This window comes from Emys orbicularis, chromosome 6 (assembly GCF_028017835.1).
Source record: "Emys orbicularis isolate rEmyOrb1 chromosome 6, rEmyOrb1.hap1, whole genome shotgun sequence".
NCBI classification, from domain to species: domain Eukaryota; kingdom Metazoa; phylum Chordata; order Testudines; family Emydidae; genus Emys; species Emys orbicularis.
In genome coordinates this window covers 51,349,988-51,365,170 of record NC_088688.1, presented here as the reverse complement: position 1 = coordinate 51,365,170, position 15,183 = coordinate 51,349,988, and the positions used below count along the sequence as shown (strand labels likewise).

The 15,183-nt window shown below is 42.4% G+C and overlaps 1 protein-coding gene across 2 annotated transcripts in view; it reads left to right on the top strand.

Annotated features, from left to right (window-relative positions):
• SSBP2 (single stranded DNA binding protein 2) overlaps window positions 1-15,183 on the top strand; it is a 284,138-nt gene that overhangs the window by 210,629 nt on the left and 58,326 nt on the right. Inside the window, exon 5 of one of the 2 annotated variants that reach the window (XM_065406923.1) lies at window positions 8,705-8,794. The exons of the other annotated variant lie outside the window; for it this stretch is intronic. Coding sequence (XP_065262995.1) covers window positions 8,705-8,794 — 90 coding nt within the window. The remainder of the gene's footprint in view (window positions 1-8,704; window positions 8,795-15,183) is intronic. 2 annotated transcript variants of the gene reach the window in all.

Here is a 15,183-nt window from a genome sequence, read left to right as displayed (position 1 = left end):
TGAGGTTTGTGATGGCCCTTAGTTCCTGGTAGAGTTCATTCCAGTGTCTTGAACTGGTCTCCAAGAAAGTTCTATCTCCCACACAGAAGAGCTTTACCCTTATTGTAGAGAGAGTTCCATTGTAACAGAGGAGCAGAGTTATCAGCCACGGTCCTTATCCCAGAGCTTTGGGGTCTTTTTAGATATCTTGGGCCCAGCCCATGGTGCACGTTGAACATAAGCACCAAGAACTTAATCATGATTTGAAATTCTATGATAAGCCTGTGTCGAGAGTGCAGGGTAATGTGCTTATAGTAGCCTGTGTTGCTGAGGAGATGCACTATAGCATTCTGTACATTTTGTAGTTAGAGTTTAAGTGCTGAAGCCTTCCTGCCCAGGTTTATCTCATTACTGAAGTCCAACCAAGATGCGACAGTGCTGTAAATAACAGAGGTCATGTCATTGTCCAGGAGGATGGGATGAAATCTGCTGACCAACCGGAGAGGATAGAAAGAGTTACTTGCAGATGCTGCTATGTGAGGGTTTAGCGTCAGTAAGGCTTCCAAGAATGCTCCAAAGCTACAGATTCAGTTGTCAGTTGTGGTGTGTATCTTTAATCAGAGGAGAATAGACCATGACTGTGAACTCTTCAAAATGCTTTCCTCTGGCCACCAGCATCACCTCTATGCTGCTTGAGTTCAGCTTCAGCCAGTTGTTCTTTACAATTAGGAGCCTGTCGTTGTCAGTCTCTTTGCTTGGGTTAAGCATACTCCCATTGGATTAAGGCTTCTGAGTCACTTAGGCACTTTTGAAAATGTGCCCAATTCCTAGAGCTACAATTTTGTCAGGGAGGTCATGGAATCCGTGACTTCCAGAGACTTCTGTGACTTGAGCCCATGGTATCTGGGAGCTGCAGGGTCCCCCCGCCACCGGTGGTGGCTGGGAACTGCGGGGACCCCGAGCTCCTAGCCGCAGCAAGCGGGGGGCATGCCCCAGGAGCTCCTAGGTGCCACGGGCAGCGGGGGTGCCCCAGAGCTGGGAGCCACCCAGGGCCGGCGCAACCCATTAGGTGACCTAGGCGGTTGCCTAGGGCACTACAATTTGGGGGGTGGCGACCGCTGCGGTATTTCGGTGGCGGGACCTTCCGCCACCTCTGTGGGGGGCGGCATTTCGGGGCGGGACCTTCTGCCGCCTAGGACGGCAGAAAAGCTGGTGGCGCTCCTGGAGCCACCATGGGTGGCCGGGGTGCCCCAGAGCTCCCAGCCACCACGGGTGGCGGGGGTGCCCCAAGCTCGGAGCCAAGGGCAGTGGGGGGACCCCAGAACTCTGAGCTGGGGCCCCCCAGGGTGGTGTGGGGACCCCACAGCTCCCCATTTTGTCAAGCATATTTTTAGTAAAAGTCATGGTTAGGTCACGGGTTTCCATGAATTTTTCTTTATTGCCTGTGACCTGTCCGTGACTTTTACTAAATATATGCGTGACAAAATCTTAGCCTTACCAATGCCTCAGTGATATTTCTAGTCTTGGTAAGTTTAGGGAGTGAGAGACCAGAGCACAGAATTAAATCTAGAACTCCCACATGGCAATACAGATCATTACTTCTAGGCCATCAGGCCTGCTCGCTGTACAGATATTTTAAATAAGGTTTTAAACATATTTTCTGTTAAATTACATAATGTGAATTTGTGGTGCTATAATTGCTATATCTTCTTCTACCATAGAATTCAACTTAGACAAAAGTAAACCGAGTAAGATACTTCTCTGAAAAAATTTCCTTCTTGATACAATAGCAGCCTATTATTTAAATCAAGTTTCATTGACTTACTTTCGATAGAATGAAATCATAAATGTTATGTTGTAAACAAGAAAAGCTAAAATTGAATGGCCAAATTAGTGAATAAATCTGGTTAGGATTGTTATGGATTAACTCAAGTCCAGTTATTTTCTTTACATAAGTATTTTGAATCACACTCACAGTATTCTCTTGCAGCCATAGTGCACCACTTATTGTAATAGCAACAGAAAATGAAAAGCATGCAATATATGGTTCTCTATGGATAATTAGGTAAGCATGATTCAAATATTTGCACATAGTAAATTAGTGAAGTAGTTCATTAGGACTTTATTGCTTTATGTACTTTATAAGTTAAATTATTATTGTTGAAAATTAGTGTAAACCAGGAGTAGGCAACCTTTCAGAAGTGGTGTGCCGAGTCTTCATTTATTCACTTTAATTTAAGGTTTCGCATGCCGGTAATACATGTTAACGTTTTTAGAAGGTCTCTCTCTATAAGTCGGGGGGGGGGGGGAGGGTGGAGGTGCAGGGCAGAAGGCTGGGTGTGTGTGGGGGGGTTCAGGGCAGAGGGCTGGGGTGTGTGGGGGGGTGCAGGGCAGAAGGCTGGGTGTTGGGGGGAGGTCAGGGCAGAGGGCTGGGAGGGGTGTGGAGGTGCAGGGCAGAAGGCTGGGTGTTGGGGGGAGGTCAGGGCAGAGAGCTGGAGGGGCATGTGGGGGTGCAGGGCAGAAGGCTGGGTGTGTGGGGGTTCAGGGCAGAGGGCTGGGGGTGTGTGGGGGGGTTCAGGGCAGAGGGCTGGGTGTTGGGGGCGACTCGAGGTCAGGGCAGAGGGCTGGAGGGGTGTGGGGGTGCAGGGCAGAAGGCTGGGTGTGTGGGGGTGCAGGGCAGAAGGCTGGGTGTTGGGGGCGACTCGAGGTCAGGGCAGAGGGCTGGAGGGGTGTGGGGGTGCAGGGCAGAAGGCTGGGTGTGTGGGGGTGCAGGGCAGAAGGCTGGGTGTTGGGGGCGACTCGAGGTCAGGGCAGAGGGCTGGAGGGGTGTGGGGGTGCAGGGCAGAAGGCTGGGTGTTGGGGGGAGGTCAGGGCAGAGGGCTGGGAGGGGTGTGGAGATGCAGGGCAGAAGGCTGGGTGTGTGTGGGGGGGTTCAGGGCAGAGGGCTGGGGTGTGTGTGGGGGTGCAGGGCAGAAGGCTGGGTGTTGGGGGGAGGTCAGGGCAGAGGGCTGGGACGGGTGTGGAGGTGCAGGGCAGAAGGCTGGGGGGGGGTTCAGGGCAGAGGGCTGGGGTGTGTGTGGGGGTGCAGGGCAGAAGGCTGGGTGTTGGGGGGAGGTCAGGGCAGAGGGCTGGGAGGGGTGTGGAGGTGCAGGGCAGAAGGCTGGGTGTGTGTGGGGGGGTTCAGGGCAGAGGGCTGGGGTGTGTGTGGGGGTGCAGGGCAGAAGGCTGGGTGTTGGGGGGAGGTCAGGGCAGAGGGCTGGGAGGGGTGTGGAGGTGCAGGGCAGAAGGCTGGGTGTTGGGGGGAGGTCAGGGCAGAGAGCTGGAGGGGCGTGTGGGGGTGCAGGGCAGAAGGCTGGGTGTTGGGGGTGACGAGGTCAGGGCAGAAGGCTGGGGGGGTGCAGGGCAGAAGGCTGGGTGTGTGTTGCGGTGGGGGGGTGCAGGGCAGAGGGGTTGGGGGTGCAGGGCAGAAGGTTGGGGTGCTCGGCTCGTGGGGGTGCTCCCAGCCCCCTGCCCTGAGCAGCTCAAGGCAGGGGGCTGGGAGGGATATGCTCTGTTCCACCCCCTTCCCCAAGGCCCGTCCCTACCTCTCTCTGCCTGCTCTACAGAGCAGCGAGCACGTTGCCGCGCGGCTCTGCTCCACCTCCCTCCCCCTCGCAAGGGCCATCGCCGGCAGGGAGAGGGAGGGGAGGGAGGAGGAGGGGCCGGAATGCACCATGCTGTGGAAAGAAGCGGGGGAGGGGGGAAGCTTGGCTGCTGCAGGACCAAGCTTCTACCTCCTGCCCCCGCAGGGGAGAGCGGTGGGCGGGGGGGACTGAGTGGGGCTGGGGACCGGGACCCCCCCCCCCCCCACCGCTGTCCCCTGCGGAGGCAGGAGGCAGAAGCTTGGTCCTGCGGCAGCCAAGCTTCCCTCCTCCCCCTCTTCTTCCCCCAGCGTGGCGCTTTCCGGCCCCTCCTCCTCTCACCGGGCAGGCAGCGTGCCACTCAAAATCGGCTCCCGTGCCGTGTTTGGCACGTGTGCCGTAGGTTGCCGACCCCTGGTGTAAACAATGACCATCAACAGATACTGATCATAGAGACTAGTTTTAATCTTTGCATATTTTCATCTATTTTTATGTTGTCTGGAGATGCCTGGGTATACCAAGCAGATAAAAATAAATGTTCTGGCTACTTTTTATTCAACTGGCATTTTTTAATCTGTTTTAATTATTAAGTGTAAAGAGACACTGTAAACTCAGTAACTTGAAATAAAACCAAACCTAAGTTTTCTGTTTTTAAAGAGAAATACTCTTGTATGAAGAGATTAAATAATTTAAATTCTCCCATTTCATCTTCTTATGAAAAGCAGGGAAAGCAAATTGCAAATATTTAAAATGTCAAACAAATGGAAATATGAATGATGTACCACTTGTATTGCATATAAAAAGAAGCTATGGTTTGCAGTGGAACTGTGAAAAGGATTTCTGAATAATTCATCAGAAATAGGTTAAATCAGAATATTTTCATGCAACCCATTTTGTGGTTGTTTATTGATTTGCTTGTTGTAAGTTTTAAGGATATATTTCTTCATACATTCTTAGAGTGAAAAACATTATGCCAAAGACAATGAAAATCTGTTTTATTCCATTGTTGTGACTTCATTGCTATCTTCTTTAAATTACATCTTCTGTCATGTACATTATGCAGTTTTCATTGTATTTATTTAGATTTTTTCAGGGCCTAACAGTGGCTTTAGGTCCCTCACAATAATTTAAACAATATTCTTACAATTTCAAGTCATACACTGGATGAACACTTAATGAACACCATAAGCAAATAATGGCCAAAGTAGCCACCATGATATCCCAGACTTTACCGTTGCTTTATCTCCTGGCCTATTAACCCCTTCTCACCCCAGAAACATAAGAGAAAAGATGAGCTTTGTAGTGTATGCCTGTAAGCATAACAAATGGAGCTCTGGCAGACCTGGTGGGTGAGTTCCAAAGTCAAGACCCCTTCTTTTAAACTGAGGTAGTGTCACATAGGGAGAGACGCAGTCCCTTGGGTAACCAGATCCCAAATCATTTCGGGCTTTGTAGGTTAAAACCAACACACTGAACTGCACCCAGAAACGTTATGGTCCATAATCAAATCATGGATGACTTTAATAAAGTTAATTAACTTAATTAAATGAGTTAATTAAATTAATTAAATGTGCTTTAAACAGCATGAAATAAAGAGCTGGTTTCCCCAGCCAACAACATGCACTCCTGCAGCCACAGAACTGAGACCAATATCTTAACCTTGCCTTACTCTTAGTACAGAATGTCACACAAGATTATATATCTTTTCCTTTCCTCCCCTTATCACCACCACCAAAGGAATTCCCTTTTTCCCACCACCCCATTCTCAGCATATGATAGGATTGCAGCTGCAGTAGGATACTCAGACAAGAAGCTACACAAGCTACCTGAACCAATATGCACACTAACAGACTTATCTACCCCCTCTCTCCATGTGCCCACATCCAGCAAAGCAATGAAAAATTCACTTCTCTTAAACCTCTCTAACTCTATGGATCCCTCACTTCTACAGCAATCAACATGTCATCCCTCCCATTCCCTTGATGCCCAGAGTATAAGAAAAATCAGAGAGGACAAAGCAAACATCATACTTATAACACCAATGTGGCCTTTGTAATATTGATAGACGGCTTCTCCAGCTGATCAGAGAACAACCAATTCATCTTCCTCTGTGCCTGGACCTCCTTTTTCAACAATAAGGGAGAATTCTTCATCCAAACCCAGAGATGCTTCACCTAGCTGCATGGAGGAATATAGTCTGTTGACTGCCATGGGCTTTCTTTGTTTTCACAGAGTTCAAGCAGGACTGTTACAGTTTAGACAGAACTCTACCTTGAAGTGGTACAGATTTTAAATGGACAAGGTTTTTGTGTTGGGGAAAGGATAAAGAATAAACCCATCATGGACAAAAGTCCCTGCGATTTTAGAGCATCTTTAGCATTTGAAATCACAGGGTTTAGTGGTAACTTCCTAAAGGTGACTCTACCAAGTTTATCTGTGTATCATATATATATATATTGAGTCTCCAAGTTTCTTAAGGGAATGACTAATGACTTTTCTACTACTAGAAGCCCCTTCCCAGCCTGGTTTTAACAATGTTGATGGACCTATCCTATCAGCCAATGTATCAAACTTCCTTAGAACACCTGGCTATCAAAATGGCATTACTTCTGTTAAGAGGGTCAGCAAAGTCAGTGCTTTCAGTGTCTCTCCAGCCCATATAATAATGCACAACGAAAAAATCATTATGAGACTTCACCCCAGCATAATGCCTAAAATGGTCTGAGATTTTCATCTGCTACCCTTCCTGTTTTCTTCCTCAGACCTAATGTCCATCCAGGAGAGTCCCATATATGCTCTTCAGATGTGAAAAGGCCCCTGTATTATTACCTGAACAAGACTAAATCCTTTAGAAAACTAACAGATTATTTGTTGCCTACTGGAAAAGGTGTAATGGACTACCTATTAGTGAACACTCTTTCACACTGGATTAGGAAGCATATTGTTATTCTTTAGTCAGAAAACCAGTACTTCTAGGGTTAAGGATACACATACACCACTAGGGCTACTGCTGCTTCTGTAGTTTGTTTGAGACTGATCCCAATTGTAGAGATTTTCAAAGCAGCAAGATGGAGTTCTGTTCATATTTTCACTGAATACTATTTATTGGACGTAGAATTGCAATATGCTTACTGTGGCAAGGCACACTAAGCATCATATGATACAAATCATTTTGCCTAGAACTACTCCTCTAATGGGGGACCCAGCTTCCTAATCTCCTGCGAGTGGGAATGCACAGAGGCCCTCAAAAAAGAAAAAAGTGTTATTTACTAATAACTGTTGTTCTTCAAGGGTTGTCTCTGTGTATTCACACTGTACAGCCACCTTTCCCTCTGCTTTGGGAGTTCTTTGTATTTCAGGACTTTGTGGGCTTGGGAAAAGGAACAGAGGTGGGCTGGGGGGGTATGCTGTATTACATAGACAGGGTTGATGAGGTCATCGAATCACCCCCCTCCTCCCAATGGATGTAGGTTTTCTATACAATTCTACAGCTTAAGGCTAGAGGTACCAAATCCCATTAATGCACAGAGCAATCCCCAAAGACATTACTAGTAAGTAACCCCTGTTTATCCACTGCAGTCTGATACAATATCACCCGATCACAGCTCCATTACTTTTTGGCAGTCCTGCATGAAAATGTTTTGTGACCCAAATCCCTTTGCTAGCTCAGGTACATATAACTGACTTTTGTAGTCAATCGCAAGAGTAAAGTATTATAACACCAACCTTGCTGAACCTATTACAGAGTCCAGAATCAGGATCTGTGAACTTACTAAAATAATTCACTGGGCAACTAATGTCAACAGTGCAATCAAGATCAAAGTCTTGTAGCCGTTCTGACTGTACTGTACTTCTTATAGCTTGGACTTGCTTCTGTGTGTGCAGACTTTACTAGCCTCTTTGGTCCCTTGTTGGAAAGTAACATACAGTTTAGTTACTAAATATAGTACTGGTTATCATACTTGAGGAACTTTTTCTAAAGAGTGGTTTGAACCATTGCAAAATCTGACGTAACTAACTGAATATTTATTTTTTGTTCAGTCTAAAAACGTCAGCATATCTACATGCCATACCAATCAAATTCAGTTTTCTAATGTTCCCAGCATTACACTATACATTTCCTTAAATAGACCTGAAAATATAATGTACATATATACTTAATTTGGTTATTAAATGTAAAAATGACCTCCTTGGCCAGTTAAATTAATAACCATCAATACAATTTGTATTCCACCGGGCAGATATTGGCAAATCATTAGGACCTGAAAATGGCTCTTCACACTTTCTGTGCTCCTAAGAGTGTTTTCACAAAAGACTGAAAGTCTTTGAAGGTGATTCAGCCCCATACCCTAACAGAATGTACTGCAGGAAAGAAAGCTGCTAGAAATTAAAAGCAATTGAAGTTCTAATACATGACAACAATAACAGTTTGGCTTCCATTTTTGTGATGATCTCCTGCTTGTAAATTGCTGGGAGCTACATTCCTTACTTGCTTATTCCATTTGTAGGATTTGCAAAGGTAGTTAATTTCATCCTCTGATTCGTTTCTTAGAAATACTTTTTTCCCCCTTCCTCTTTTTGTTTTTCCTTTCAAAAAATTTAACCAGAATTATTCTCATTAATCATGGTGGTTATTTGTTGGACTGGTAGAATCATGAGCATCCATTGTTTTGAAGCTTGGTATGATTTTAAAAGAATATTAAGTCTGCTGAAGTTAAAAGTGGTTGAAAATTTCAAATAGATTGTATACGTTAACTTTTTAATACCACATATATTTATACGTGTGTGAGAGAGACACACACATACATTTATAAATATATATAATACAAACATTAAATATATACATAGTCATGATACATTTAATGGATGAATGTGTCTGTCAGTCCTCTCCTCAAATAACGTATATTTGTGAACTAAAATTAACCATTTCATGTGTATAAAATGAGACTGTTATTGAATTACAGTTTACCTTTAGAGTAAACAATGAAAATTATATCATATCCAGAGAGTTTACTTTCTGCCGTACTGCATTTTGGTCACAGTAGTTTTTGGTTTTATGCCTACCATGCAATGACAAAGGTTTATTTTTCCTTTGTTCTTTTCAGAGTGCTGCAGCAGCTCCCAGTCCAGTGCTAGGAAACATTCCCCCAGGAGATGGCATGCCAGTAGGTCCTGTACCACCGGGTTTTTTTCAGGTATTCAGAAAAATTATGATTACAGACATTTTAGGATGTAGAAAAGCTTCAGTGCATTATTTGAAGCTGTGTAAAAAAGGGCCTATTCTAAATTATATTACGCATCATGTGTACAATATTTAAAAGATAGTTATTTTTAAGAAAAATATATAGGAGGCAAGCAAGTGACCTCTTTGACTAATAATAAGAAATCCATTGAATATAGTATCACTCCTTCACAATTTCAAAGATAAGAATTTGTGCTATTTTATGGTTAAAGCTTAAAAATTATTTAATATATTTTATAATAACCTCTTATGAGGAAATGTTAGAATTATATTGATATTTTGTTGTAAGAATTGAGTTGTTGTTCATGTCTAGCTATATGCAAAGTGGAGCCAGAGGGTCAGATTTTCAAAACTATTCAGGGGCCTGATGTCAATGGGAGTTAGGCACCTAGGTGCATTTGAAAATCTCACCAAGTACCAATCTGCATGTTTATACATTTAAATACCTTTGAAATTCTTGCCCCTAGTGCATAACAACAAGCAAAGGAATCAATGCATACTCTGCCTTCCCTTAAGGTTTGATCTCGGTGAAATTATACCTTTGGTGCTTTGGACACTAGCAGTGCAGTATGCTTACCTGTGGTAAATAACAAGCTGGTATGCAAGGCCAAACTAACAATTTCAGTCCAGGAATGGAGAGCTCATATAAATGATCTGTCTGCCTCCTTTCTACCAGGATCCAGTTATTTTTCTTCCCACTGTGCCTGCTATTGCCATGCAGCCCATAGAAGTAAATGCAGCTATAGAGCTGGAGTAACTCCCTAATTTGGGCCACAGTGGAGAGACAGACTTTCTACACTTATCCAAGTGTTGAGAGGAATTTTTGGTTCACATATGTGGTCTCCTGCTGAAAAATGAGTAAACCGGGTGTCCAGGACTGGAGTGTGGGGAGCAGGTGAGGATGGGGAGGTTCTCTCCTGTGAAAGACAGGGGCAAAAACCAGGAGAATGTGGAGGAGGATCTTCATTCTCCTTTCCCACTGAAGGCATGAGACGGGAGTACTAGGTGTGTCTGAAAGGTATATCTTCACTCTCCTCCCCAAATAGGGGGTTGGTGGATACTTTTCTCGTAGGCAATCAGAAATCTTTACTAAGTACTTTTGTTCTGTATGCATGAGTGATAGCAGTATGCAGTGTTGTGGTAGCCATGTGGGTCCCAGGATATTAGTGAGAGAAGGTGGTTGAGGTAATATGTTTTATTGGACCAATTTCTGTTGGCTAGAGACAAGCTTTCGAGCTTACACTTCACATTGAATGGTCCCTTGAAATATGTGTTAACTACTTATACTAAACTATCTGTTCAAACCTTGTAATCAGCAGTGACACTTTGAGTTAGTTTCCCAGATCTGAAGAAGAGCTCTGTGTAAGAAGCTTCTCTCTCTCACCAACAGAAGTTGGTCCAATAAAAGATATTACCTCACCCACCTTGTCTCTCCGAGTGATAGCAGGTCATCTACATGGAGTTCCTCTTCACAGAGTCATAGAGGGAGGTGGAGTTCTGATTGCAGGATTCACAGCCACAAGAAGAGCTACAGAAGTCTTGAACCTGGTCATAAGCCTTGTGTTTCACCTGCTAACCCAGAATCTGAGCCAAATTGTTCAGTGTAGTGATGGAAGAGATTTTGCAGATATCTGTTTGCAGGTATCATTACAAAATGCCCAGGAGTTGGCAGAAATTATGTTAATTTTAAAAAAGCACTTAGCCCATAGATCAAAAGTTACAAGCAGAAATAAAACAAAACAACAACTCCTGTTGTCTTCACAAAGAGCTTCACAGTATTAGCGTCACACCTGAGAAGGAAAAAGATCCATGTTTGTCAATATCTGGATGATTGGCTGACCTTGGTCATCTCTGAAGTGTCAGAATGCGTTGACAGCAAGTTTGAATGACAAATTTTACATACTGCTTTTATATTATAGAAAAAGCAGCAAAAAAGAAAGCAAAATAATATAAGGATGTCATGCCATCTAGTGGCAGCTGCCCATTCTCTGTATTAGCCGTATTATATGGATGCACTATTTTTAGCTCTGTTGTGCTGCAGCAGAGCTGACCTAATGCTCTGATAGAGCATTATTACAGGAAGAAGAATGAGTGAAAAGAAGTTTCATATTTTTTTCCTCCATGGTATTATTATTGACTACAAAAAGCTAAGTTTAAATAGCACTCAGGTAATTAAACTAACTAAAACAAGCTAGGAAATTCAAAGCTAATGATAACTCACATCCTCTTTGCGTTTCAAAACAAAAAGCCAGACAATATACATTTAATAAGCAAATAGCTTACAAGCTTCTGTGGAAGGATATAAAATGTATATTGTTTTGTGAAGAGATAGGTTAATAAAGACTCTCAGGTAACTACACTGAGCACCTTTACATCCCCCTGATTCTGGGGATAGCAGGGGGCCAAACCAACCTACCCGGAAGTTGGAACAGCCAGAGCAGTCGGTCACTCTAACCTACACCAGCTAGAACTGTCTCATGATGGGGGCCATTCTGCCAACCAGGGATCAGCTGAGCAGATCATGCTCCAGGTCTGCCCCCTTCCACCTCTAGAATATCCTCTCACACACATAGCTGATTCTGACACGCACTTTCCACTAGGAATGAGTCAGGAGGGATTGGCTTCACAATAGGATAGGAAGAATCCTCATCTGTCCTTTTAGAGCAACTTTGGAATGTTTGTAGTTATTTGTAGATGTAATTGCCCCAATTCTACAAAGACTTAAGCCCATTATGATTACTCACATGTGTAAAGTTATGCACATGCTTAATTTTTCGCAGAAACAGGGCCTTTGTGTCGTTGCTCCTGTAACCTCATATTTTATTTTTAAAATATTTTAAGTATGAAAATATAAATGAAACCCATCTTCAGTCTGTAAGTAGAGGATATGAGCACCTCAAAAGGTCTGAAAATAGTGTAGGTGTATGTTTGTGTGTGTGTTCCTCTCTCTCTCTAAATACCAGAAATAAAGTCAATTTTAAAAAAGATAAAGATGTCTGCTGGCTTTGATAATGCCATCCTGCAGTTATAGTAATGGTTTTATTGCGCACAACTATTAAAACAAATTAAAACTGCTCAGCTTGAGTAACTAAATAAGCTTTGTGCCCATGCTCCCCCCACCGCAAATACAATCTCAAGCAGCCACAAACCCACTGCTAGTTTTGGAACAGTATTAGGGGAAGGGAAGGCACTTAAATGACAAATACCTTATAAATATCTATTGAGGGAGAGGAGGCAAAGTAAGGCTTGGATTAAATCTTTACCTATTCTGAGCTTTTGACTCTTATGTAGAGGGAAATATATGTACTCTTTGGGGTGAACAAGCCTGATATTGACTGTATGTCAACAGTGGCATTACAGTGTCTTCTGAAGGCTGCTAAGGGGTGCTTGGTTTGTTTTTTGTTTGGTTGGTTGTGGGTTGTTTTTTGCTGATGTTTTGTAGTTTATAAATTATGCCATTTTCTTCAGGGGTGAATCCTGTCCTTCGCATAAATTGACAGTTGTACTTTCCATTGGACTTAAGAGATCAGTTTCATATACCAAAATTCTATTGATGAAGTTAATGCTTTTAGCTTCTTCATAATAATAATAATAATAATAATAATTAATAATATATTTAATAGCTGTAGCAGCAATAGTGATTCTTAACTGAGAGATCGCTGAGGCTCTTAGTTGTCACTTGCCGGCATTGCTCCTAGAAATGAATTGTTCATGTGTTGGATGGGACATTGCTAATTTTTCAGAAATGTGTTCTTATTCTCAATGTTTATGTTCAAAATGTCTGAATTTTAGAGGCATGGGTAAAAAAAAGTTCATGTGATCCTTCCTGACCTTACTAGCTCCAGCTCAAATCATATTTGGAATGATTAGTTATATTTTGTGTAATGTTTTCACTCAAAATTAAAGTGACAACTCTTCAACTGATTTAAAATATATATACTTCATAGTACTTTTTAAATTGTACCGCTTCAGAAATCTCCATTAATTATCATGTACATAGTTCGGCCTTTTCCTCTCCCACTTGCTGGATCTTCTTGAGTGAGAAATAATCATTATATTTGCTGCAAAGGGAGACATATTCGACAATAGGACCATTCCATAAAATCATCTGTTATTGAAATTAGTGTTACTTACTTCTCAAATTCCTGGTGAAATAGCCTCGGTAGCAGCAATAGATCCTGTTTGTAAGATCCTAGAGAAGTATTGTACGTAAGTGTAAAGGGGGTTTTGTATGCAGATTACCAGGTGTGTATTCAGAGCACTGCAGTTATTCTTTCTTACTGTGGAATAGGTCCAGTAATTCTTTGATGAGGATAAAGCATTGACCTTAATTGAAAAACTATTATTTGTTCTGATGATTAGTCTTTGAATCTTAGATGTAGAAACACTGAAGTCTGGAGAAGGGAGCTATAGTCATTAGATTTTTATTTTTAATTATTTTAAATGTTGCACTCTACATTCTTAACTTGATCAAACTTCTGACTGTTGCCATATTTAAACTTCTAGGGTGGGAGGCCTTGTCAGACAGTTCTAAACAAATATAAACAAACTCAAATAATTTTAGAGGGGGACCTCATTTGAAGCACACAGACATATTCCTGTTTATGAAACAGAGACTTAGTTACCAGAGAAGGCCATCAAGAGAAGTTCTCTCACTTATATATGCTGAGAGTTTGGTACAAGCCATTTTATGTAAAAGCTAGTTAGTGTGTGATTTACTTGATTTGCCTTACCCAAAGTACAGCTCTCAAATACTTTCGCCAAAAATAAAGCATAGACATGTGTAGAGTTTAATTGTTGTTCAAATATGATTGAATGGGAAAGTACTTTTTATTAAGTATTGATCATAGACTATCTGAGTTTTATAAGATAAGCTACATATTTATGCTCCTCAGCAGAATGTGCTGGCACAAGTGTGGCATTTGGAGTATTTAGTCTTGGTTAGCACTAAAATGTGTTAATCAAGAGTGTCTTATACACTGCAATGTCATTGATTGTTAATGGAGAACAGAGAGGAAACCAAACAAATTAAAATATGTGAATTGTAAACTAACTCTAGTCAATTCATTTGACATGCATTTTATGTCTCATTCCATTCCTATGGAATTTTCTAAATGAAAGCACTTATCTCATAACAGTAACAGTTAAAAGCACTTGGCAATCATATTATAATACAAGGAGCCTGAAAGAAGTATATTAAAAAAAATTACTTCCTTATCACTTTTCAGTACTGATAGGATAAGAAGAAAGTGATATCAGAAAACTGTATAATAAAATCTTATTTCATACTTTTGGAATGTAACAGCTAACAATTTCAAACTTTTTAACAAGGGATGAGATATGAGTAAAAGACCAAAAATGTGCATATGAAGGAAAGAACTGAGAAGGAAAACAAAAGAGAGAGAACATGGGACATGACTGGTGAATTTAAAATGTAGGAGGAGAGAAGAACCTAGGATTATTTTTTTACCTAGATCATGTATCATCCTACAATTTCAGGACTTGGAATGTATGAATGGTGAGATTCTGTCCTTATGAGAATCCACACTTGACTTATGCTCTAGATGCTAGTAATTTGGACATTCTTAGTATACCTGCAACTAGAATAGCAGCTAATTAGTATAGAATAATGTATCACAATGCCTATGTAAATTAAGGCTGTAATTCCATTTTAGGGCTTCTGGTAATATACAGTACTCAAGCTTTGTTTGTGAAGATAGCAAAGATAGTTGACTCCTACAAAGCAATTAAAGATTCTAAGGCCTGGTCTACACTAGGAGTTTATGTCGAATTTAGCGCCGTTACATCGAATTAACTCTGCATCCGTCCACACAACGAAGCTATTTAGTTCGACATAGAGGTCTCTTAAATTCGACTTCTGTACTCCTCCCCAACGAGGGGGGTAGCGCTAAATTCAACATGGCCATGTCGAATTAGGCTAGGTGTGGATGGAAATCGACGGTAATAGCTCCGGGAGCTATCCCACAGTGCACCACTCTGTTGACGCTCTGGACAGCAGTCCGAGCTCGGATGCTCTGACCAGCCACACAGGAAAAGTCCCGGGAAAATTTGAATTCCTTTTCCTGTCTGGCCAGTTTGAATCTCATTTCCTGTTTGGACATCGTGTTGAGCTCATCAGCACTGGCAACGATGCAGAGCTCTCCAGCAGAGATGGCCATGCAATCTCAGAATAGAAAGAGGGCCCCAGCATGGACTGATCGGGAAGTCTTGGATCTGATCGCTGTGTGGGGCGACCTTGCTATGTCGAATTTGGGGTAGTGCGGACGCAAATTGACGGTATTGGCCTCCGGGAGCTATCCCAGAGTGCTCCATTGTGACCAC